Genomic DNA, 27478 nt, shown 5'->3' on the forward strand with positions numbered 1-27478 from the left:
AAGGACAGCCATCCGAAAGGGACACACCAGTTCAAGGAGTGGAGGAGATACATAAGTAGGGCTGTGGGAGGCAAGTCAGGATGAGCAGCATCGAACACGAAGTATTCCAATAAAGGAAGCAAAGGAACTTAAGATCGAACCTCTATACATCTATCAGTAAATACATCTAGTATTACCCACAGTGATTAATATTCAGACCATGCTTGAAAGCAGCAGTCTAATACTCTTTTCAGATCACTTCTCCTCAGCACTCTATAATCTTACAACTGTTTTGTGTTATATCCTCAGCACTCTATATTCTTACAACTGTTTTGTGGTATATATTAAGCTTATGCATTTTTGACAATAATTTTCTCTTATGTATGTGCATTCATATAATGAAATGGTGCATATGCCTGATAATGAAACTGTTTGAAATCCATCTTGTATGAAGGATTGGTGGTGTAAGAGGGAGTTATAAGATAGCTATCTAAGTAGGCCCCCCTAGGGATGTCCATGTTGCCTGCCCTTGGGGCCAAGAGGGCTCTGATACTAATCCGCTCTTGGACTTAGATAAAACAATCAATAAACCCCCTTTACAAGCTCCTCTCCGACTCTACAATGATGGCTCTTATCTTTAGGGGGATGAGGCATAGATAGAGAAACCAGGTACAAGCACCTCACTAAGTAGGCCACCCTGGTGGATGTCCATGTTGACTGCCACTGAGGCCAAGAGGGCTTTGATAGCCATCCGTTCTTGGGCTTAGTGTGGATATTGCTTCTGCCGGACCTATTATGTTTCTTCCTCCAAACCCTAATGTGTTTGTATAATAGTATAGATATTATATTAATATTATGTGTTCTTGTCTAACTCTAAAAATTGAATACATATATATACATATGAGTATGATTGCAGGTTTCAACAGGATTGCATTGTTTAAGGAGATATTATATTTGGTTAAGATGTAACCCTAACCCTAATTTGTTGCAATTATGAGTCTAGGGAAAATTCTATGGCAAATTTGGAAGGGGACATTACACCAACCAAATTGTGATTCTCAAAATTGTGGGCTATCAGGCTTATCTTCAAAATCAGACAAAACAATCTGCACTCCCTTAGAGCTGTAGTTGCTATCTGTTTAATCTTTTGTTAAAGCAAGGAGGTGCCGAGGTCTCCTGCACTTCTTCCATGAGGTTTCAAGATTATATTTACCGAGTTAGAAGAGTGTTCAGTTACATTAAATGTAATCTAATATAAAATTTATGTGGCTTTAGGGAAGTGATGGCCCATGTCACTTAGTGAAGAAACTAGATGACACTAAATACAAGGAAAATCAAAGATATTAGAATGCCTAGAGATTAGAGTAGTGTCAATAGGTTTGTTGGCCTCTCCGAAACAATGTGGGAATCATGCTGGGTCAAACTGGTATTTGATGTATTCCTTTCAATATGCTTGTGAGATGGAATTTTGTGGATTTGCTTTATTGTCATCTTTGTGATGTTTAAAGGCTAAGTTGCTGATTCTAGAATGGGTAGGGTATGAGTACAAGGTATCCTTGGGTGCATTACGGCTTGGTATATATATATACTAAAAAGTGTCTAAAGCCCTAAAATGTACCCATACTATGAGTTGTCTGACAAAAAAATACTATTTCACAAAACTCATTCTTGTTTTGCCATTCACAAAAAAATACTATTTCACATAATATTGAAATTTTGAACCATCAATTTACAATTGATAATGAATATTATCTTTGATAGTATGATACTTCATCATTGATCAATGATAGTGATAATAGATATATTGTAAATTGATAGTTCAAAATTTCAATATTATGTCATATATGTCCAGGACTCTAGACCCAACATTCAAATGAAGATCATTACAATTACAAAATTTGAAATTGATACAATAAAAAAATTGTATTTTTGGATGCAGTCAAAATATACCAGCGATCTTCAAAAATGCAAAAATGGCAAAACAAGAATGAGTTTTGTGAAATAGTTTTTTTTTGTCAGACAACTCATAGTATGGGTGCATTTTTGGGTTTTAGACACTTTTTAGGGTTTTAATTCTATTTTTATGTTTTAATGTTTTAAAATAAAAAATTACTTAAAAACGTTGTTTTTGACATTTTTTAGTAAAATTATGTGGTTGTGATTTGCAAGAGCACCCAGGATTGGCCTTGTTGCCCAAGGTACCTTGTGGGCGTTGAGGGTGGCGGGGTCAAGCCCTAGATGCTATTGGGCTGCTCTCTTTGTGGGACCAGTACTTGGATTGATTGGGTACAATAGTGGGACCCTAGGGGGAAGTATTTGGTAACTTAGTTTAAAAGAGTGACCCCCCTTCCATTTTTAGGATATTGATATTCCTTTTGGGGGCTTTCTCCACTCGAAGTGGAAAGGCTTTTTTCTGAGTCTTGTTATTGTTAGCTCTTATGGTATGTTTGGTACAACCCCCAAATAACTAGCCTTTAGAATCTCTAAAAATTCTACTTGCTCTAGAAAGGCACAAATAAGCTCTAGAGTCATCAACATATTTTTTCTTGATTTTCCTTGCTTGCAGAAATCTACTTGGTTTCGTATTGGTTTTATATAAATAAAGTTCAAGAACTTGCAAATCAGCAAAACATGGCAGACTCAATTTTTACTTGAAATTGACAAAGTGGCCAAAAACTCAGCAAATTAAAAAAATATTAAATACCTTAAATAACATAAATTTCATGTAAATTGCAATTACAAAGCATGAGAAATAAGTCTCATGTTTTCTTTTAGATTTGAATTAAAACGAGTACCATTGACACTCTTGTCCACATTTGCGTTGGTGATGCAATAAATTTATAAATCATCGCTAGTTTTATCTAGTCGTTGCCAAAGTGCCATCCAACTGAGAGCATTGGGATATTTATCTATCAAAGCTACTGATTTAGAAATATTGTCAAAATATTTTAAAGTGTCATGAGACTCAAAGAGAGGAGCAAAGTGTTGTGGTGAATTATTCAAACCTATCGTAGCCATTCTATGCAAGGAATGTGCCAAATATATTGGTTGGTACAATCAAATGGAGACTCCATTACTCTACTGGCTGCTATGTGTTGACAAGACAAACAGCTGTTTGAACCGAAAAATAGAAAATTTGTGGACTTTATAGGTATAGGTACTTTAGGGTAAAATTTTTGGGCCTATAAAACTTGCAGGCATAGGGCTTAGTTGCAGAATTGGACTTGTTGAGTACTGACAGAAAGTGTGAGCCTATATCTCACAAGTGCAAGCCTATTTCTCACAAGTGTGAGCCTACGAGTAATTCAGTTGAGCATACAGCTTGCGAATACTCAATTGTTTCTCGATTGTTTAATCTATGAGTAGAATTATGGGCCTTGTTATTTGGGGAGGTTGTAGTACTCATCTTATCATTGTACCAGTAGACTTTATATTTATAATCTATTCTATATATATTGTAACTGTGTCAGTAATATCATATTAAATATCAGCTTATTGTATATTTAAGATGTTCATGAATGGTCATTACCTCAGGAGCAAAATAGTGTAGGAAGGTAATGTTTGAAACTTACCACACAAAGTTAATAATACATTGGTTGATCATTTCATGACAGGTTACATAGCATATAATTTTGTGATCGGGGCTTATTCATATTGGGGCCCTAAGGCTGGCTACGACATCTATAACATGGTATTTTTGAGGCAACCTTGCTCAGAACTCATTCCTGACTAGTTTTTATAATGTAGAGGCATTGCCTCTGATCGGATTTTTATGTTTTATACTTCAATTTATTTTAATTTTAATCGCGACGAGCCATTAGACGTACCATATACAATTAAAATAGCTTTTTATTTAATCTATGTTTACCTTTAGCCATTTTCCATATATGTTGCTGGGATGCTTCAGCCTCTATTCTACTACATTTGGCTTTTCAATTTGCTACTTCCAAATACTGCTTTGTTAACTAAAATGTTTTTGTTTAAATTAAGAGTATTTTATGTTTTGATGTCTTGCATTCTTACAGACTGATGCAGATCTTGTCTTTGGAGGCATTACAATAGTTTGTGGTATCTTTGGAACCATTGGTGGAGGATTTGTTCTTGATTACATTGGATCTACCATCACAAATGCTTTTAAGGTAAGAATGTTATGTGGGTTAGTTAGTATCAAATATGTTCTTGATCTTGTTGTGGAACGACTTTTTTGCTGAATGCCTAAACATGCTATCAGTATAGTAGATGGATTAAAATTTTGCAAGTGATAGAGGAAGCATTTTGTTGCTTTGTTGTTTCTGATTGCATAAGGAATTATTCTTATTTTCCTACAAAAGATTGTAGTTTGTAGACTATGTTAAATTGAACATTTGTGTATAGCATTGTTGTTCATAATGGTTCACTTTAAGATTTTTTGCATTGCTAGTGTATATAGATTCTAGAGATGTCATATGAGTTAGGGTGCATGGATATAATTTCCTGAATTATGAAACTTGGACATGAAGATTATTGAAATGCATCTTGACGGGCATCATACTTTGAGATGTAACATATCTCAGGACTATTGAAAAATGCCTTTTACATATTTGAAAGGAACACATCTTATCTTAGACCAAAAAGCATAAGAGTTGTATCAGATGAGTATGAGTTTTCTTGAAAGCCTTGTCCTATGTTCTAGAAGAGCCAACATCTAGGATTTTGCCCCATATGGGCAAATAATTTACCTATTTCTGGAAACAATTCGCTCTCACTTCAATGTTCATAGAAAGATCCTATTTAAAAGTAGTCAGCTCTCCTATGCAAAATGCGGAATTATCTCCGTGAAGAGTTACCTTGCATCTTGATTTTAAAACAAAATCTGTAGTAGACAACCTTACTGTATGCTCAGTCGCTGCTTAAATTGAATCTCACAAGAGATCGGAGATGAATAAGTCACCGAATTTTTTCTGCAGCCATGTCCAAAAGGTCATGGCAGATGATATTTCGACAAGATATGTGTTGGTGTTGGAAATAAGACACCCGGACCGACAATGGACTGGTCTAAGAGGGGCCAGTAGCTCAGTGGTAGAGCACTCCAGCAGCGTATGGAAGGTCCTAGGTTCGAGTCCTAGATGGTCCATGTCTCAACATGGTATCAGAGCTAGGTCCAGGCTAGGAGCCCCAAGCACATGAGAGGTGTAGCTTAAGGGGGGGTGTTGGTGTTGGAAATAAGCCACACCCGGACCGACGATGGACTGGTCTAAGAGGGGCCAGTAGCTCAGTGGTAGAGCACCCCAGCAACATATGGAAGGTCCTAGGTTCGAGTCCTAGCTGGTCCATGTCTCAACAATATGCACTGTTGATTTTTTTTGTTCACATCAAACAAATTATAAGATATGCCAGCCTTACCGAATCTTATTTGACTTCTATGCTTTGGAGTACTGCCACTAACCATCTTAATAGCTTGTGTTCAAATTTTTTTATTGATTCCTAAAGAGCTGAGATCTCTTCTGCCTTCTCTTTATATGTTAATGGACACCCCATCTTTAGCTCGAGATACAACGAGGAGTTTATGTCATTCTTTCAGATAAATGATTTGTATCGGAGTTATACAAAGATTGTCCATTGATCCATTACTAGTCTCTTTAGTAAGACTCCATGGCTTGGACTTGAATCATACAAAATATACTGTTTTGTAAATCTCTAGGAAGAATGGTTTGTTTGAAATTTGATGTTTGAACATACATAAATTTTGATCACAATGTATTCTTCTAAGTGTACCATTATTTTTGTTCCTTATTCCAAAGTTCTTTCTTTCCTTATTTTTATAGCACAATACTAAGACAGGTCGATCTTGTTTTGGAAGAGGAAGTTCAAATAGACTTTGATGCTAAATCTCATGCATTGTGTGCCTCGTTATGCTAGTAAGGATGGTTTGTTGCCATTTGCATCTTTAATGTCCCCTTCCTAGACACAGATGATTTCTTGTAGGATTAACCTATCAATAGTGTTCCTATAGGCTAATACAGTGGATAGGGAGCTCATTCAAGGGTCTTGTGAGCCTTGGGTGAGACTTGCATGGCATTTCAGGAGCTCAAAGCCAGTCTCCTATATTTTTAAGATCCCTATCTTCTAGAAGGGGAGTGATAGTTCACTTGTTGATCTCTCAAAGTTTGTGGAACCGTGCAGGGGGTTTTATAAGCCATTTTAGGTTTTTGGAGACAAAATCCTATTTTTAGGGTGGTCCCTATTTTTTAGGAGATTGGGAGATGGTCTGGTATGCTTCATCAGCCAGAGACCGTTTCCTATTTTTAGGAGGGGTCCTATTTTTTAGGAGACTGGTAGTTGGCCTGCTATTTTTAGACATCACCTGTAGACCAGGTGCAACATCAATTTTCAGTTGAAGTGATTAGGTGATGGTTTCAGAATTAAAAATTAAAATATTAAAGTATTTACTTTAATGTTTTATTTAGATTAAATAAAGTATTTTATTTTAAAATACGTAATAATATTTTAGTAAAGTGTTTATTTAATAAAGTTACTTTATATTATTCTAATAAAGTAACCTAATAAAGGGGCCACCATGAGGGTATGACACCTAGGAGACTTAAAGTTGTTTTAAAAAGACAGTAAATTGAATAAAAGATGTTGAATAGGTTCGATCTTGCCTTGGAGGAGATTGTATTAAAACTAATGCACACTATATTATTAGTAAAGTGCTAATGGAAACCCTAAAGTGTACGTCCAAGTTGGGAAGGAGTTAAAAGAAATTTGGAGGCTCCATTTTATTCATTCACATTTTATTTCCAGCTTTGGCTTTGATTGGATTTGGAGCTCTGGTGCAAGGGTTTCGGCAGGTTGATTGTGGAGATGAAATCCTTGTAAATTTTGGAGGGCTAGAGGAGTGCAATACCTCCCAAGGGTCTGAATCAACACTTTCTGTTAGAGGAATTTGCAAAAAAAATATTTTTTTTCAGGTTGCAACAGCCAGGAGGACAGGGAACCATTGAAGTTTTAGTTAAGGAGCAGATCTGAGTCATTATTAGCACTATTTATCAGCACCATTGATAATTACCAACCAACCGTGCTTTATTTGGGATCAAGGCAGCAAAACCCTAGCTTGGACGTTAGGGTTTGATAGACATAAGAGCAGATTAGATTTGATATAAATTTGATAATACAGATCAGATACAGAGGAAACATTCTTTGGTGAAAAATTAGGCTCATGGCAAATCAGCTGTTCCAGTTGTGTAATCAGACCTGTACCTGACCATTGTGGTATGTAACCGGCAAATTGTATATCAATAAATTCATAAATTCATCAATTGGATGTATGTACTTGTTGCTCCATTTATTCCCAGCATTCCTTTCTTTTGTTTGTTTCATTTTCATCTCAAAAACTCAAGAAAAAACTACAAAAAACAGAAAATTGCAAAAAACTTAGAAAAAATCAGAAAAGCACATCAAAACAAACAAAAAATCAGAAAATTAAACTTCCAGTTTGGGGTGGGTCATTACAGTGGTATCAGAGCAGAGTTTTCCTGCCATCTTGTTGGGAGATTAAATAAAATTCAGAAGTATAACAATGGGTTCTAGTAGGTTTGAAGATCAGATCAAGAGGAGTTATGAATAAGAAGCTAGCCGACTCTTTGAAGAGTAGCAAAGCATGTTTGAGGGGTTTGAAAAAAATGTTTCCTTTGATGATTTCTTCAGTTTGGTCGTAACCTTGAGACCTGGTAAAATGGATATGGTGAAGTACATCAGAAGAATAATGAAAGAAAAATCAGAAGTTACCCTTGAAGAAGGGTTAGTGAGGGAAGAAGAAGCATGTTTTTGTAACTTGTGGCTTATAGGTGATCTTGAAGAACATAAAAATCAGTCAGGACATGATATAGGCATACAGGTTAGCACTAGTGAAGTGAATTTTATTTCAGAGAGGAAATCTGATTCTTCATTTGCAGCTGACTCAAAGCATGAGGTTAGCAATCTTGATGTTTTGGATCCACAATACACCCTTGGAAATGATGAGGCAGATGCACAAGAGAGTCGGGACGACTATGGGATCAGTGTTGATGGGCATTATAATCCTGATTTAGGTCTTGTCCATAGCAGCAGATAATCCTGATTTAGGTCTTGTCCATAGCAGCAGTGCACTTTCTTCACAATATCAGAGTTGGGTATCCTTCAATAACCATTGTTTGAGATGGGAGTTGAGGAGACTTATAAAAATCCACTGAATGAATTTGAAGATGGGTCAACACTTGGCTTTAGCAATACATTTGGTGAACATGGCACAGCATGGGATCTGAAAGACGATGCAGGGCATGAGTTGGAACTTAATCTCCAACTTGAGGGTGATCTCATCTCAAATCATGAGATGATTAGTTACTCTCTTGGGAGATTGCCGGATATGAGATATACAAGTGAGGAGATAGATAAAGAGTGCATAGGGCATGCTATTGCACTTGGGAATGTGGTCTCTTCATGTGATGTATTGGTCCTTGGGGATCAATCTCGATTGGGTATCCATGCTTGGGACTCTCAATTAGAATTAATGGAGGTTGTTGGGAGTCATAGGAGTGACCCTTGGAGATATAAGGATGAAAGTTTCAGACCTAAAGGTGCTGCTCTTCTTCCTACCAGCTACTATGTGACCCCATTGCCTCATCTACAGGTAGATTGGGGTGAGATCCTAAATAGGGATTGGATCATTGATAGATTGGTCCACTTGAGATTGTTCCTTAGCAAAGAAAAGCCCATATTTTCAGTTGTGAGTTTGCTGATTGGTTGCAGGCCAGTCACATCACTTCATGGTTTGTCCTTATTTTAGAGAGTTGGCATGTTCTTCTTGCTCAAGGCAGTGAGAGTTCACAGTTTCAGATTTCATGAAGGTTTTTTCCAACCACTTTTGAGGCATGTTTGAGCATTGCAATGCTCAAGATTTATGCTAAGACTTGGAGACTCCATTGGAGCAGCTATTACGCTTGGTACATAGTGCTGAACCTATTGACTTCAGATTGTTTTAACAGATTTCAGTCGCAGATAGCTGTAGTCATTGTTTGTTTGAGACCTACCAAATTCAAGGAGTTCATCTCATGGAGGTCTATCTTGTAAGCCTCGACAGTATTACACCTTGGAGTTGGATGGGAGTGAAAAACACATCAGCTTTTGAGGTCTACCAAGGTAATAGAAGAAAGGGTACAATCAGCCCTAAATTTTTGGTTAAGGACATCAGTATCACACCTTTCCATTTACATGGAATCTCAGTATCTATGCTACCTTTTAGAGCTGCACTTGCAAGAGTACATGACGTTATGGAAGAGGGTGCTTTTGAGGTATTTGAGGATGGCATGATGAGACATAACAACAGGTCTGTTATTCTGATTTATGACAGCAGTCCTATTCCTTCATTCAAGCAGCCATTGCACAGGAGGAGAAGGAGGTAGGGAACTCTTACAAGTTTAGCACTTGGGTTTTGGAGTCATAATGTCATAAGAGGACTTTTTCAGTTGTTGGTATCCCTTGGGAAGTTAAGAATGAGGCCTTAATTGTGTGAGGCACAAAAGGACTAAGTCTTTGATTATGGAAAAACAGGTTTTGAGGGGACCCGAAACCCTTTACAACAGGTTTTGGAGGGACCCGAAACCCTCAGATTTTACCAGGATCTGGAACCCAAAGAACAACGCTGCCAAAGAAAATAAACCAAGAAAACCAGCAGCCCAAACAAAGCTGAGCCGACAAAAGGCAGCAAACACCAGCAGTAAGAACCAGCCAAACACTTAAGATATAATCAAAATAGATCAAGTTGGCTACACCAACTAGGCTAAAGATTCAAACTATGATGAGGGCATACACCCTCAACCAAACAACAGGGATGTTTCCGGCTCCCTTGACCTGAAACAAATACTTCAGACAACAAAAATCATGACTAGCCCATAACCAAAAACAACCACAATCTGGACTGAGCCCTTGAAAACTATCAGCAACCAGCCAGATAAGAAAAGACAAGGAAAAGGGATTTTGAAAGGCTTCCCTAACCTTAAAACTAGCTTTTGAAATGACTCCCAGAACCATTTCAAAGGGTTTTGCAGTGGTACCCTGTTGTGCGAATCGCACACCCATCCCCGTCTTGGACAGGGACCCCCCGGTTTGTGCCTTTCTATCTTTGCAGAAGAGGAAGGGGATATGAAGGGTCAAGTTGGTGAGTGATGGAGTCTGGAATGTCATCTTGATCTTCAAATGCCCTGAAATTTGGCTAAGTCTGGAATGTCCTGATCCTGAAATTTGGCTGTCTGGAATGTCCTGATCCTGAAATTTGACTAAGTCTGGAAAACTGAGGAATCCTCCAAAAACTAGAATTTGCAATATAACTCTTGGAGGTTTGAAACCACTCTCAAACATCCTGAAAGTATATATGGAATATAACTTAAAGTATAAGTGAGGAGAAAGATATAAGTTAATGTCACTTATATTCCATAAGTGGCGAGAGCGAAATGTTGCAAAAAGACCCTAGAGGTCCGAAAATCACTTATAATGTCCAATTTCGAACCCTGGGGCAAAAACTGGAAAATGTGGAAAAGTTGCAAAAAGCCCCCAGAGGTCTGAATTTCACTTAAAGTCCTCCAATTTCGGACCCTAGGGCCGAAATTTGAAAATGTGGAAAAGTTGCCAAAAGTGCCTTAAGGTCCGAATTTCACTTAAAACACCAATTTCGGACCCTAGGGCCGAAATTCAAATTTTTTTTAAATTTGCAAAAAGGTGGTTTAGGTCCGAAAATGCCTCCAGTTCGCCAAAAGTTCAAAAACTCCGAAATTTACCTTGAGTTTGCAAAATCGGGCAAAAGGTCCGAAATTCCTGGAATTTGCACGAAGTGTTTAAAGGTCCGAAATTTCAGATAAAAGGTTAAAAATCGCGAAAACTCCGAAATTTGTAAAAACGCCTTGAAACTCCAAATTTGCAGAAGTGTTTAATGGTCCGAAATTTCTTCGATTTTCCAAAAGAGGGCTTAGGGTCCGAAGTTTTTAAGTTGCAAAACATCTACAAGGTCCGAAAATTACCTTTCAGTTTGCAAAAACTCCCCAAGGTCCGAAAATTGGATAAATTCGCCAAAAACGTTGAGTCTCCAAAATTCGCCATAGAGCCCAAAGTCGCAACGCATAAGGCAAGCATGGGGATTCAAGATTGGTAAAATTCCCATTCCTTCGAAGAACACAGTGCAGAAAGTGTAATAGACAACAAAGCGTGAAAAAACGCAGAGTTCGTAATTTGGAAGATGGAGGCGTAAAGTTTAAAGTCTGCAAAAGTGCTCCCCCATTCTCCAAAATTCGCCAGAAAAGCATGAGTGTTAGGATTTTAAAATTTGCAGAAGCTCTTCAAACCTCCAGAATCGTGCTATAAGAAGTTTTCAAAATGCCATAAACCCATTCAAAACGCCCAAGACTCCAAAGGTAAAATCACGCAGAAGTAAATCGCCCAAACACTATCAAGACCAAGGATCAGATTTCACATTCGAAGAGAAAGGAGAAGCATTTTCAAGATACATCTCACAAAGAGCTTCTCAAGCCAGACGTTGTAATTAAATTTAATGTTTGTTAAATTAAATTATTTAATTTTTTAAATTGATTTAATAAAATGAAATTGGTTGATTGATCACAGGACGTCATTGGAGAACCAGGAGAAGGCCTCAAACGCAAATCAAGGAAGGATTGCAATTCAAGGCCAGGCGCTGAAGACTGGAAAAAGAAAAAGATGTGGGAACGTGCTGCAGGAGCGCGAGAGCAACCAAACATCGGGAACCGTGCCGCTGAACAAAGATAAAGTCCACCACCGGGACCAAAGACCAAAGAACACTCTGAATGTTGCAAAGTTTATGCCTTCTCGAGAAAAAGCACACAGCTGGATTTAAGTCCAGAAATTCAGTTTTAAAACTGAAACTGCTTTATTGTAAACTGCCTATGGGTCCCGCGCAAGATATTTTTGTGGATAACTATTCCCAACCACCAAGAAGATTGGATAGACCTGAATTAAAGCCAAATAGTGGCAGGTAGTTGAGATAGTTGCTGGTTGGATAACTGAGAATTAATTCGGCATGGGTTAAAGCTGCTAGCTTCTTGAAGGCAGATCAGAACCCTTGGATGCAGTCCATCCTAGCCTTCGATTCAAAATTGTAATATCTATAAAAGGCAGAGGCCTTTCTTTTGTAAAGGGTTAGATAGTGAGATGGTTAGATAGTTAGAGATTGTTAGAGAGTTAGATTTTAGAGTTAGAATAGGTTAGATTTTAAACAGTAGCATAGAGATGCTGCAGAAATTGTTGTAATAGGCAGCTGAAATCAATATATAAACATTGATTTGGTGTTTATTGTCTTGTTTTCATCCTGTTTGCATGGTTTCTCTCAGCATTTTAGATAGATCTTTCTATTTTGGGTGTGTAGGTATTTGATAGATTCAGGCTCATACCATTGAGGATATACTGATTGTGTATCCTTTTGTATGGTTAACCTGAGCCTTCGATTGTGCTTAGTTCAATTGCAGGTGTCCGTCTGAGCTGCGCCAGAATTGGGTGCTTAGCCATGCGTCTCCAGTTTGAAAATCTTCCAAGTCCCTTTGAAGATTGCACCGTTCCTACAAGGTTGTGAGCTATTTTGGCCAAGCAGGAATTGGTTATGTTGAATCCGTCTACCCGCATACCCGTGTTGTTAGTTTTAGATCTCCTAACCCTTTCCTTTTGCTCTTTATTGCATAATTCGAGAATCACAGCAAACCAGCTTGTTGCAAATCGTAAGTCCCCCTTGTGTTTCTAGCAAAAACACATCAAACCACTGAGTAGTCCCGCAGTCAAGACCTGACAAAAGAAACCTTGAGGTCGTCCCCTTTGATCCAATATAAAAAAGCAGCATTCGGGACTTCCTTATCTCAAGAGAGGATAGGATACTCAGCTGGTTATTCTATTCTGCGTTGGCCGTATGGAGTTTGCAGCAATGCGATTTCAGACACGTCAACAGAACTGGCGCTAGAAGGAGGGCCTGATGAATGTTTAAACTACTAAATCAAGATCACATTAGCCTGCATTTGTAGAGAGTAACCTTATAGCTTTTACCCTCTTCCGTGCGCAGCAGAAACGACACTAGGAGGGCAGCTCATGATGTAGTGTGGTATTGCTGCATGAATTCCTGCTCAACCTTCCCCTTGAACAGCCCGGTCAGGGACTAAACCAGTCGTATATTGTAGATTAGTTACGATCCCTGGCTTGGAAATCAGAAGCAGATCATCCTCTTTTCAGACGAGTATTTCGCACTATCAATCAGGAAGAAGAAAAGGCTTCGCAAATAGAGGTTGTGATCAGGGAAAATCTAGAAAGACAACGGATTGCTGCCCTTCACGAGCAAGTTCTTAAGGAAATCCGACAGTTCTCTTTCGGGTCCACTAATATGGTGAACAATGGGTCTACCCATTAATCCTCCTCAGCCAGAAAGGGACCCTCAACCAGTGATACAACCAGATTTGGGTTTCAGCGACGAGCAAGAAAGCCTTATTACTGAATTATATAGCTTGGCTTGGTCAGTGAAAAGAAACTATCCAGATTGGTCCCGAATATGCATGATCCTTGAAGAAGAACAGGATATTGCTGATTGCATCGACGCACATAATCAGAGAGATCAAGAGGAGGCTAATCTAGCTCCCGCACCACACCAACAGGTTTGACACTGAAAACAACTCACGCTGGAACGAATTGGATCCTTCTCTCCAGAGAGATTTGAAAAAGTCCTAAGGTCAAGCCCAGAGCGGGAAAGATTTGCTGGATTTCAGCTCTACAAACGCAGGAGTTATCGCCGGACTGCAGATCGCAGTGAGTCCAGCTCTGCAAATCAGTAGTTTGTTGCGCTAGCAAATTCAGTTTTTACAGTTCCAGCAGTTACAACTCCGGTTCCTATTTTGACTCAAGCAAATCAGCCACAGATGGCGCATAATCCACCCGCTCCAAATGGTGCCACTTGGTTGGTAGACAATCCATCGCCCATCCTTTTCCCAACTTATCATGATATGCCTAAGAGCCCGGACAGGTTTTGTTCCATTTTTCATGCAAATGATCCGAATAGAACAACAGAAGAACATATCAAGATATTTGAGGATGCGTTACGCAATAGACAAATTGAGTATGTAGATGTTGCATGTAGACTTTTCCCTTATTCATTTGGAGAAGACGCTTTTTACTGGTTTATCCATTTGCCGGTATCCTCTATTGACTCTTGGGAGAAGCTGAAAGCAGCTTTTACAGGAAAGTATGGTATCCCTATAACCCCGACAGAGCTATACAGGCAATTTGTAGAAGTTTAGAGACAAGGACATGAGCCTATCAGTTCCTTCAATAACAGGTTCCATAAAGCCTTTACCCGATTGCAAGATCCGTATGTGGTAAGTGACGCTTCGGCAAGGGAAATCTACTATTCATCTTTGGACTACCTAACAGCTATGTTTGTCCGATAGTCACACCCCGCAACGACCACATTAACCAAAGCCTATGCCAAGGCTATGGAAATTAGTAAGGGATTAGGCCAAAACATCGTCGGACCATTGGTGCAGTTAGGACCTCCTACTATGCCCAATCAAGTTCAAGAAATTAGCCAGGCTTTGGCTCACCAAACGCCTATTATGAATCCAATTCTGCAGCTGGCATATCAGCCTCAACAATCTACCAATCAGTTGGTACTTCATCCAGGACCACCTATATACCACAGTGTCATCTAGAACCCAAGAGGAAAAGGATGAGATGCGGGAATTGACTGAACAAATGAAGAAGCTTTCCTCTGAGGTCACTTATTTGCGAAATCAGAATAATCAATTGCAGAATAGTCAGAGGAATCAGCAGTATGCGAGCCAAGGTCAGTACCAAAACCAGGGATATCAAAGACCCACGAGGACATGGAACACCCGTCCCAACAACGGAGGGGTACCCACTCCACTTGATAATCCGCCAGCATCAGAAAACAGGCCAACAGATAGGGTGTTTTTGGTAGAGGCAGCACTTTCTAATTGGTGCAGGTTGCATAATACTAACCAACACTTAGAGTTACAATGCAACGAATTTCAGGTTGCAGCCAATATATTCTAGTGGGAAGTTGAGAACACAATGCCTCAGCCAGTGCTTCCTCCCTCCGGATTTGAAATAGTGCCATCACCGAGGTACGATACTGCACTTGTCTTAGAAACTTACATTCCCCCGTTCTTCTTCCCTAATCAGGATGAAAATGAGGTGGCCGACCCAAATCAGCCCGTTGACGTAAATGCATTTCAGCAATACCAGTGCGGAAATCGGGGATATTACAACAATAATAACCAGAACAACAATAGTGGTCCTTACACTACTTCGATGCCTCCCAAGGACATCCAAGTTCCTCCAGATCAGAATGCCAGCAACAACCCGAATTATCCTAAGGCATCGCAGCAGTATGCGAGCCAAGGTCAGTCGCAAAAGACACAACCCCCTCCGAGAATACTTACTCCACAGAATCAGCCGACTGCTGCCATGAATCAGGGCTCCAGTGATAAGCCATCTAGCAATATAGAGATTACTAAGCTAGGCCAGTTGGTGGCAGATGAGTTCAAAAAGATCAAAGTCAGCTTATCCCTTGCTGAACTGATGAAAGTCTCCGAAGTTAGAGACGTGGTCTTGGGTAGCCTTAGGGAACCCTCGCCAGTTCAGTCCAAAGGAACCGATGAGAACTCCGGATAGAGAGTACTGCAAGGACAACCCCAGAAGATCAGTAATGAGGTAAAAGGACCAACAAATCCTAGGGGTGCAATAGTAAATTATGCTGCACCACCTGAGTTCTCAAATGATCAGCCTATGGAGACTGGTTTTGGAGTGCGTGCACGAGGAAGAACTCAGGACATCTCAATCATGAACAATGACACCCTGCCATCAGAGCCTACTATTAGTTTGTTCACTGAAAAGCTATAACCCCCGCCTTTCCTATTAACTCTCAGAATCTTTGGTAAAAATTTGCACAACTGTCTGATAGACTCGGGAGCTTTAGCTAATGTTATGCCTCTATCGGTGTGCAGTGCTCTAGGCCTAACCCCCACCAAGACTAACCGAAAGGTTATTGAATTGGACAAATCTGAAGTGACGGTGGTAGGGGAGTTAAACAATATACACATGCAATTGATAGCAGATCCGCGTATCCAGATGTACATTGATATCCAAGTATTGGACATCCCGGGAGCCTATGGCATGCTGCTTAGTCGAGATTGGACCCGCGTCCTTAACGGCTGGCTGCATTCTAGTTTCACTCATATGTGGCTACCATGGAGAGGGTTAGCAAACCAAATCTGGATTGAGTCCGAACCTCGGCTCAAATTGATGATTACGGAATATAATCAGGCCAATGAGACCCTATTTCTAGAGTCAGACATGGGCACATACAGGGCTGATGTAGGCTCAATAAACGAAGTTTTGTTGGTACAATGCTCAAATCCAGTCCAAAATTTGGAAGGAATTGCAGAGAGTTATGATAAAGAGATCCCGTCAGCAGAAGAAAGTGAGCTATTCAGCAGCCTTAAGGAGTTTTTCTGCAAATACAAAGAGCAGGTGTCCAAGCTCAATCATCAAGATTCTATTAAGAATTTGCTCCTAACCGGCTGGTGCAGAGTTCACAATGCCGCCCATTCAGAAATAACATGTTCATTATGCAGAACAACATTGAACCAGGCATGGAAGAGGCATTCAGAGGTGCTGCAAACCCACACTCTTAGGCCAGAAGACACCGCTTTCCCAGAGCTCCCTGAAAGGAGGCCCCCCGAGCAAGAAAAGTATGAAATGATAGTTCCAACAACCGCAACGAATAAAGTTGCCAGCCCAAATCAGACAAAGTCCAAGCGAGGAGCTGGAGTAGGGGTGGAACTAATAAGCCCTACCGGTGAGACCTATTTGGCCTCCTATCGACTATAGTTTCATTGCACCAATAATATAGCAGAGTATGAATCTTTCATTCATGGTTTGCTGCTAGCCATCAAGAAAGGAGCTCAGACCCTGCATTGTTTCGGAGATTCCGAAGTGGTAGTCCGGCAAGTACGAAAACAATATACCTGCCATGACAAGAGACTCAGTGTCTACCGCAACCGTGTGTGGGATATAATGGAAAGTTTTGACGCTTTCAACATCAAGACCATATTCAGAACGCAGGACCAGGTTGCTGATTCATTGGCACAGGCCGCAAGTATGCTCGAGCCTCTATCAATGCAAAGTTCAAAGAAATTCACAGTGGAGTTAACATCAGTCCCATCAGTCCCAGACAATATTACTAATTTCTAGGTGTTCAATGATGATAAGCACATCATCGACTTCATTACAAGCTGCAACACATATTATTGATGAGGAAGAACCTCAAGAAGCCGAGATCGACATAGGAGTCTTGAATCTCAGGACAAATACCATTCCTAGAGGTATGGTACAGTTGGAGAGGATTTTCGACTGGGACCAGCTCAAGTCTCGCAGGGAAGGTGCTTCTGAAGGAGGCGCCTGCGATAAGATCAACGTTGGCACACAAGAAAATCAAAAGAACGTGCTGATTGGCAAGGTATGCACACCCCAGGAAAGAGACGGAATCCTCAAAAACATGAGAGAATTCCCAGATATCATCGCTTGGGGGTATGAGGATCTCAAAACTTATGACACTTTAGTGATAACTCATACCATACCCCTTAATCCAGACTCAAAACCTTTCAGACAGAGGCAGCGGCCAGTGAATGCATTCCTCGAGCCTTTAATATATCAAGAAGTAAAGAAACTACTGGCTGCCCGCATCATCTTTCCATTACGACATTCTACCTGGGTCGCTAACCTAGTTCCCGTAAGGAAGAAGAGCAGTGAAATCAGATTGTGTGTCAACTTCCGCAATCTAAATAGAGCATCAGAGAAAGATAATTACCCGCTGCCTTCTTTTGATGAGGTCCTGCAAATGGTCAATGGATCCCAGATGATGTCTTTCTTAGACGGTTATTCCAGGTACAACCAAGTAATGGTCGAGTATGTAGATCGACTCAAGACTGCATTCACCACCAAGTGGGGAATATTCGCTTATAGAAGAATGCCTTTTGGTTTGATCAACGCAGGAGCTACATTTCAGCGCGCCATGGACATCGCATTTAAAGATCTTGTAGGCCGCTGCATCATTATTTATATGGATGATTTGACCGTTTTCTCTAAGCAAAGGGCGGATCACGTGAGTGATCTGCGGAAAGTTTTTCAGCGCTGTCGTCAATTCGGGATATCTCTAAACCCCAAGAAGTGTATGTTTGGTGTGACTGAAGGTAAGCTTCTTGGCCATGTTATTTCAGAAAGGGGGATATCAATCGATCCTGATAGGATCAAAGCCATACTGCGGATCAATCTTCCCACAAGCAAAAAAGAACTTAAGCCATATTTCGGGAAGATAAATATTGTCAGGAAGTTTATAACTGGATTTGCTGAAATAGTTCGCCCTCTCAATGATATGCTAAAGAAAGATGCCAAGATAGAGTGGATCCCAGTGACCAAGAAGGCGTTCGAAGAGATCAAACAAGCTATCGTCCAGGCGCCAGTTTTGGTAAGCCCTAAGGCCATTTTACATATATTCCTTCGCTTCTGAACACACCTGTGCAGCAATTTTGACTCACCGAAAGGAAGAAGAGGGAGAATAGCCAATAGCATTCATGAGCACTCCGGTGAAGGAGGCTGAATTAAGATACCCGAATATTGAGAAGCAAGCATATGCGCTAGTTAAAGCCATCAGGAAATTCTGACATTATATACTCAGGAGTAAGATATATGCCATAGTGCCGGATGTTGTAGTGAAGACGTTGTTGATGCAGAATGAGCTAGGTGAAAGGAGAGGCAAATGGGTGACCATCATCCAGGAATATGACATTGAAATCTAGCCCATGAGGCTAGTACGAGGTCAAGCTTTGACGCAGACCCTCGCGTCTGAATGCTCAGGAATCGTGCATCAGCAGTACCTGATTGAGCAAGTCTCGCCAGACGAGTGGTATGATGACATAACCTTCTACCTTCTTAATCAGAAATGTCCATCACACCTTAACCCAGTACAAAAGAGGGCACTAAGGATGAAGAGCAGCCATTTCATGCTGCAAGATGCTGTCTTGTATCTAAGAAACCACGAGGGTATCTACCTAAGATGCGTAAATAGAGATGAAGCACGCCAGATTATAGAACAGTTCCATACTAAGTTTGGAACAGGTCATGGGTCAGGCTTAGCAACAACCCACCAGATCCCCAGGGCAGGCTATTATTGGCCTACCTTATTCCGAGACACCCATGAGCATGTGAAGATCTGCCATGTTTGCCAAGTATCCGCAACTAGGGAGCGAACCCCAGCCATGCCACTCCGACCAGTCATAGAGGTAAAACCGTTTGGCCAGTAGATGAGTGGTATGATGACATAACCTTCTACCTTCTTAATCAGAAATGTCCATCACACCTTAACCCAGTACAAAAGAGGGCACTAAGGATGAAGAGCAGCCATTTCATGCTGCAAGGTGCTGTCTTGTATCTAAGAAACCACGAGGGTATCTACCTAAGATTCGTAAACAGAGATGAAGCACGCCAGATTATAGAACAGTTCCATACTAAGTTTGGAACAGGGCATGGGTCAGGCTTAGCAACAGCCCACCAGATCCCCAGGGCAGGCTATTATTGGCCTACCTTATTCCGGGACACCCATGAGCATGTGAAGATCTGCCATGTTTGCCAAGTATCCGCAACTAGGGAGCAAACCCCAGCCATGCCGCTCCGACCAGTCATAGAGGTAAAACCGTTTGGCCAGTGGGCGCTCGACTTCATAGGTACGATCAACTTACCCTCCTTTGCGCAACACAGGTACATTCTAACCGCTTCTGATTATTGCACGGGGTGGTCTGAAGCTCAATCTTTGAAACAATGTAATGCTGATGCTGTTATTAAATTTGTAGAAGAGAACATTATTACATGTTTTGGCTGTCCTCATGCTTTAGTCTGTGATAATGGTTCCGCTTTTGCATCATTAAAGTTTTCAAATTAGGCCTTTGATTATGGGATTACCTTGAAATTTTCATCTAACTACTATCCCCAAGGTAATGGTCTAGCTGAATCCACTAACAAGAATCTGCTGCAAGTGATTAAAAAACTCCTAGACAAGAATCCGAAAGATTGGCACACCCAACTCTGATTTGCCCTTTGGGCAGACCGCACCAGATGCAAGGCCGCCATTGGAACTTCACCGTACCATTTGGTGTATGGTCTCAACCCCATCTTTCCTATACAATTAAGAATACCAACTTTGCAATTCATGAGCGAATATCTAGGAATCGACAACGTCGTGGAGGCTAGGTTGTCCCAGTTGTTATACTTAGAAGAAAAAAGAGACGATGCCATAGATAATTTTGCCAAACACCAAGAAGTGGTCAAGCGTTGGTTTGACATAAGGGCGAAAGTAAAAGCCTTCCACACTTCCGATCTCGTCCTTTGTTGGGACAAAGCTCATGAATGGAAAGGAGAGCACGACAAGTTTGATAATCTGTGTCTTAGTCCTTTCCAGATTTCTGAAATTTTGGGAGAGAATGCATTCCGACTCAGTACCCTAACAGGTGAGGACGTCCCCTTGCCTATGAATGGTCAATTCCTCAAGCATTATTTCCAACCTTAGGTTTCTCGAAACCTTTCCGCTGTATATAATAGTTTAGTTTTCCGTTTCCTGTTTTAGTTTAGTTTCCTGTTTTCCTGTTTTGTTTTGGGACCCCTGTCAATTTTGAAAGGAAGCCTACGCCATGTACAACTTTGGCGCGACGCCGGATTTCTGTAACCTTCTAATTCTAGGATCCCAGCTTGGGGAGGACTCTTGATTGATGGAGCGCCCCATGATGAGGTCGGTTTAATCTAGATGACCTTTCTCTGCAAGATCTTGTTTTTGTCAAAACCTATCTCCGATATCGTGATTACTGCACATACACATTTTAAAATCGCATACAATCAGTTGTTAATCAAAGGGACACTACATCGATGAAAGGTCCGAAGCTATGCTTCAGCGACCACTGTTACGGTCAATCCCGCGTAGGCTTCACTGCCTACTATGCCAAAAAAGAGAAGAAAAGAAAAGAGAGAAAACAATCAAGAGCAAAGAGCTCTAAAATCAATTTGACACCAAGCATAAGATTGGCAAATGGGAATGCAGGCATCTCTGCCGGTATAGAGCAAAAAGGTAAACTTTCTTGCCAGAAACAGAGCAATCTCTGTGAGCTAACAGGCGATAACTCCGCTGGGGCTATGAACGCTCGCTAGCAGCGGGGCTCTATCCAGGTTGCTTTTGAAGTATCAGCTCGCTGGGCATCTTGACAAGGTGAAACGTTGGTGCCTCAACTTTTTCTAAGCTGGAATAAACTCCACGTGCACGCACTAGCTAATCCGATTTGCGTGTGATTCGATTTGACCCTTAACACTATCTTGTTTTGAAAGACTTTTCTCCTTTTCTCGTCTAAATTGTGGTGGTTAACCAGAGACCCTGAGTTCGATCCGGACTTGCGTCCCCAAAATGTCTGGGAGCATTTCTCCAGCAGAGTCGCCATTTGTTGTGCGTTGCACACGCTCCCTGTCGCCGATAGGGTCCCCCTTCTTGTTTTTGAGCCTTTCATCTTTGCCCTGCTGAGTTTCGCGCAGAGTGTCTCGCGTCTTTTCGAGCAAGTCCGCGACTGGTCCGTAAAGTGATGATGTCAAGGAAAAGAACTGATGAATCCACCCGGCTAGTCTAGCCCTCGGGCGTGAACGCCAAGAGTTTGTTCGAAGTTTTGAAAATCGCCTTGGATAGGCGTAAGGTGGTAGAGATTGGCGAGGCCCGCCAAGCAAGAGCAGTGCGTCTAAAGGTCGCACGAGGACCAAAGTCGTCGTTTTTCGCACAAGAGCTACGAAGCAGATTGCATAAGGTTTATCCCCGCGAATGTTTGTAGGATTTGAATGAAGGATGATTTTCGCCTACTGGTGAAGGAGTGAATTTTCTGGCCAAAGTGTTGGAGTTGTGAAACTTGCCCAAATGCCTTAGAATTCCGAAGCCTCCAAGATCCAAATTTGTAGAATCTGGCGAAAACTGGTTTAAAGTCCGAATTTTTACGTAAGTTTTCAAAATTGCCTTATGGGCCGAATTTTGGACCTAGAGGCCAAGAGGTTAAAATTTCGCAAGGTTTAAAAGTTGCTGAAGTCGCCCAGGGGGCCGAATTTCTGACCCTGGGGCAAAAATTTCAAAATTCGATGTTTCTCATTTCGTTCGAAAATAATGTAAAATGCTTTTAAGTGTTGCAAAAGGCAGCTCCAGGTCCGAAAATCACTTAAATGTTCATTTTCAGACCCTGGGGGTGAAATTAAAAAACGTGAAAAGTTGCAAAGAGACCCTTTAGGTTCGAAAATCACTTAAATGTCCTTTTTTGGACCCTGGGGGCGAAATTAAAAAACGTGAAAAGTTGCAAAGAGACCCTTTAGGTCCGAAAATCACTTAAATGTCCATTTTTGGACCCTGGGGGTGAAATTAAAAAATGTGAAATTTTGCAAAATATGTTATAAGCTCCGAAAACACCTAAAGCGTCCATTTTTGGAGCCTGGGGCGAAAATGTGAAAAGTCTCCAAAGTTGCGAAAAGCTCCTCTAGCTTCGAAATTCGCCTTAAGTCCTCAATTTCGGACCTCAGCTCCGAAATTTCAAAACATATCAAATTTGCAAAAGAGGTTATGAGGTCCGAAGTTAGTGCGAATTTGCCAAAGCACATTTAGGGTCCAAAGTTTTTACGAAATCGTTAAAAGTTCTAAAATATCTCCAAGGTTGCAAAACATCCGAAAAACTCCAAAATTTGCACAGCGTGCTTAAGCTCCGAAGATGTTTGGAAAGGTTGCAAAATAGCGTTAAGGGTCCAAAGTTTTTACTTGCAAATAGTGTGAGTGCTCCGAAAATCTTCACTTCGCCAAAAACCCAAGTGCTTCGAAATTTGCCAGAAGCCTGAAAATTGCAAAATGCTAAAGGCGATGCATGGTCCGAAGATCCCTCCAGTTCGCCAAAACGCAGAAACGCGAAATTTGCAAGAGACGTTATTGGGTCCGAAGTTTGCCCTTGAGATTGAATAAAAGCCAAAATTAAATTTCGAACGGCCTCCGCATTCGCCAAAGGTCCGAAGTTGAAAGGTGAAATCATTTGAAATTTTAAAAGTCCTCCACTTCTCCGAAATCGCTGCGCACAGGCCCAGATTTGGAAATTCAAAATTTGTAAAACCCCCTCCATGCTGCTGCATTTCATGTAAAGAAAGATCACGTCGGATTTGAAAGGGAGACAAAGCCAATTTCACGTAAATCGCATTCAAGGTAAAATGCTGCATTAACTTTTCCAGATCATTCAAATTCAGATTGCCAATTTCCCAGGGTAAAAAGCCATTTAAAATGATAAATTCTCTTTCGTCCAACAACTGCGAAAAACTTCAATCAAGGAGATAACCGTTGGAATTCGAAACTTTGCAGAATCGTCCATTCGTCTTCACGCGGCAAAGTCGGGCAATCTCTCGCCATCCACTCTCATCAGGTAGGTACGCTTTGTCTTGTATGATCATCTGAAATGCTCGTAAATCAAATAGACAAATGCGTGAAATTTGATGAAAATGCTTGAATTTTTGAAATCTGCATCTCTTTTGCTTGTAAAACGTTGTTCAAAGTAGTCAAAATCTAGAATTCACTCCTAAGGTTTAACCAGAAATTGCATTTCCAAAGTTAGGAGAATTTTTTTTCATGTTTGTCTTTGTTGAAAATTAATCCAAAATCCAAAAAGTGTTAAGTATAAATTCGCAATCAAAAATTCTTCATGAATGCTATGGTTAAAATTGATCAAGCCCTTTTAGCTAGAAATGTCGCTCCATGTCCAATCTAAATTTTAAATTAATCCTGGCATGCTAGAATATTTTCTATCTAACCCGCCTTACTTCTTTTGTATCACCTCGTAATCCGCGTCCGGCTGTGCAGGATAAATGCCTAAATCGGCGGTAGAATCATCAAAAATGCCCGCTGTAGTCGAGACATCGTGAGCATCCAAATCAGATATCCCACGCAAGGTAGAAAGGATGAAGTATCAATATCAGAGGGGAGGATTGAGGGAGTCAAAAGTGCAGAGCGTCTGGGACAATGTCGGTGATACCGACCTTGGCCATATTGACATTCAAGACTTCAGGAATCGGGTCTTCTCACTTAACGCATATGGCAAGCCTAGGCAGATGGTGGAAAGTGGCATCACCCAAGTAGCAGGATTTCCTCCAGCAGTGCAGAACTATGAATTAGTGGTAGAGGCCGCCCGACACTATCAGCCAAATTCCAGATTAGTGCTCCTTGAGAATATGACTATCGCCAACTTCTCTCCTGAGGCCATTGGTGATGCATTCGACATTCCCTTTTCGAGCAATCCCACAGCTACGACCATAGATGAAGCACAAGGCGCATATGATATGAATCCGGCCCGATGCAAAGCACCGATCAATGAAGAATGGTACAAAGAGAAGAGGCTGTCGAGCACCAGAATTGGGAAGAAGACCCCACGAAGTGATTTTCATAATGAGCATGGGGATATGATCACATTACTCAGCCGAGTCATGGGACTTCCTAAGTCCAACTACTTGGAAGAGTGGATGTTCTATTTTACAGAGCAGGTCTTCGCTGGGAAGTCTAAGTTTGACTGGGCCCAGATCATAAGCGACAACATCCACACTCAGCTGATTGAGCTGGAAATGAAGAAATACTTCACTATGACCTCTTATTTGGTCTACATGTTCGCTAAGAACCAGCCACTGCCAGGTTTGATAATGAAAGGAGAAATTGGAAATGGGCCTAGTCAGGTGAAGGTCTATGATTGTTACCCGCAACTGCACTACCAAGATATAGCTCAGAGGGAAAAGAGCAGCCCAGCTTATGCAGTTGGCCAGTATGAGCGCGTCAATGACGCCTTCACAATGCGCCTGGTCAGGCTAATGCAGGGAGGATTACACATAAGGCTCTCAGAGCAAGCTACTACTCTAGTACAGAGGTATGGAGCCTGGTTCATTCAGTTCCCAAGGTTCTCCTATATCCGAATAGTAGGCTTTGATGGTGCCCCTCTCCGACTTCCACGGTACCCAACCGACAAAGTAGTTCTTATGGAGGTCGCAAGGCAGTCACGCCCGGCCGACATCTTACTCCGAGAAAGCAAGCAGACTGGATTCACATTCCCCATGATCATAGGCAACCATGATGTCCACTTGAAGACCCCTACCTTAGCAGAGGAGTCCCTTGCAGAGTTGGCCTCTTATGGCCTACAGGACCATTTTCCAAGAAAATATTTCGATCATGATAATCTGGCGAAGAGAGCCTATGGTAGGCGATACAGAGCAAAGGAATCAGTTGAAGACTATTGGAAGAATTGCTTTGATGACTACGAGGTCAGGAGGCGGGAATATTCTAGACTAAGTGTGCAGCAAATGCGACTCTTTGAATACCGTTAGGTCCTAGATCAGCTCACAGATTCAGGGAATTGCCTCCAGGTCCGGGAATTTGAAGCAGTAAGGCATCTGTTGCTAGGCGTTGATTGGTCCTAGGACCCAATCACTAATTTTGAGGCAGTCATGGTAGCCCCAGCAAGGTACACAGATCAATGGTTACATCAGTAGATTGAAAGGCTAATCCATGAGGGAGTCCAGTTCACTTACCACTTAATGGGCAGCCTCGATTCTCAGTCTTCAGAAGATGAAGGAACGTCTAGTGCACCCCGGGAAGAAACTGAGAAACCAGAGAAAAGAAAGAAGGCTAAGGCTTGCAGAGGGACTTGGACGTCCAAAAGAACAAGAAGGGAGAAGATTCCTATAAAGAGACCAGAGGTCACTTCATCTTCAAAGGACCCCAGTTCGTCCGACGATGTAGTAGAATTGGATTGTATACCTGCTCCGCCTTCCCAGAGTGACATCGATGCATTTGAAGCCAATGATCCTCTTGCGCCTGATGTGCTAGACACTGAACTAAGAGCCCTCGAATCGACCGAACTGGGCAACCAAATAGAGGAAGGAGAGATTCCATCCACCCAGGGGGTCAAAGTGTATGAACCTACTCAACAGAGCCGCCACGAGTTGCTGCTCCACAATACAGCCAAAGATGACTCCATCATTGAAGGAGAGCAAAGGATAGATGAGACTCATGAGCTCGAAAGAACTGAATAACAACCATCACATGAAGATGTCAGGCAGTTGTTCAGCGAAATAGGGGAGAATTCAGCTGCAAGCAAAGAGCTTCACACCTCTTTCACTCCTCCGGTAGCAGAGGAGTTGTGAATCTGTGGTGAGTCGGCTGAGAACGTCAGAGAACAGAATGCAGACTTAACCTTATTATCAGCCCAGATAGTGCCTCAAGAATGGTTGATTGCCAGAGCCCAGCGTAAGGCCGCCACCAAACCACCTATTGATCTAAAGGATATCTTCTCGCGCATGGACCAAGTAAAAGCTAAGGGGAAGAAAAAGCCCAAGGCATATTCTAGAGTGACCAAAGACGAGCAAAGGAACCGCACTCTCCACATTGCCACCCCGCCCGTAGACAAGCCAGCAGATTAGATTACACTGGCAGGTTATAGCATCACAACTGTCCCCATCGGATGAGCCACTAAAGAGCAAGAAAAAGAAGAATTTAAGGATTTGGTGTAGAATATACTCAGGCAGCTTGAAGAGATAACAGCTGAAAAGGACATGTATCGGGTTCGTGTTGAGCAAGCCAAGGGATACATCGATCAGCTCCTAAGGCCACTACGCAATGCCTCCGAATCCCATATTCCCCCGACGGCATTGGCGCAAAGGACCACAACAAAATTTGAAGGAGTACGGGACACTGCAAAGGCCGTCAAGGAATGGATACAAGACATCAAGAAAAGGGGAGAGCGAATCCTTAAGGAAGTAAAAGAAATGGCCCTCCATCTAGAGCTCACTCTAGTCAAGTTATTAGAGGTAAAGAGGGAATCCCTTCACATGCACGAAGTGGCTGCCACTACCCTTCCCCTCATGAGAGCTCTTTTCTGGACACACGCGCAGATTCCTACATTGTCCGCCATCCTAGATCCTCATAGCATCAGTGTTCTTAAGGAATGGTACTGGACTATCACCATGAAGAACGACACCAAAGAAATTATGGACAAAGAGAGTGACGCATGTGAAGTGATTCTGGGAAACATGCAAGAACTAGGTAAGACCATCCTTCGATCAATGGTTTCGGGATGGATAAACGACTTGTCCGATAATGCAATCCAGCCGGACTGGGAGGAAAGATTGGGAATGGATAGGATTACCTATTCCACTAAGGACTTGAGTTTTGTTGGTCAGTTCCATTCAGACATATTATGCTTTGAGCGTAATCGCTCCAGCTGGAAGGACGGTTTAAAGCACGTGGACCGGTATCTCGAAGGCATGCAGTACAAAATTCGCCATCCTCCCATGCCTCCATTCAGTCTGCTCTTCCAGTTATGCATCAGGT

At 41.5% G+C, this 27478-nt stretch overlaps 1 protein-coding gene across 1 annotated transcript in view; it reads left to right on the plus strand.

Moving 5' to 3' along the window:
- Positions 1-27478, plus strand: part of LOC131079761 (probable sphingolipid transporter spinster homolog 2) — a 262535-nt gene that overhangs the window by 135891 nt on the left and 99166 nt on the right. The window contains exons 11-12 of the mRNA XM_058017801.2: positions 3594-3670; positions 4005-4118. Coding sequence (XP_057873784.1) covers positions 3594-3670; positions 4005-4118 — 191 coding nt within the window. The remainder of the gene's footprint in view (positions 1-3593; positions 3671-4004; positions 4119-27478) is intronic.

Source organism: Cryptomeria japonica, chromosome 6 (assembly GCF_030272615.1).
Source record: "Cryptomeria japonica chromosome 6, Sugi_1.0, whole genome shotgun sequence".
NCBI lineage: Eukaryota > Viridiplantae > Streptophyta > Pinopsida > Cupressales > Cupressaceae > Cryptomeria > Cryptomeria japonica.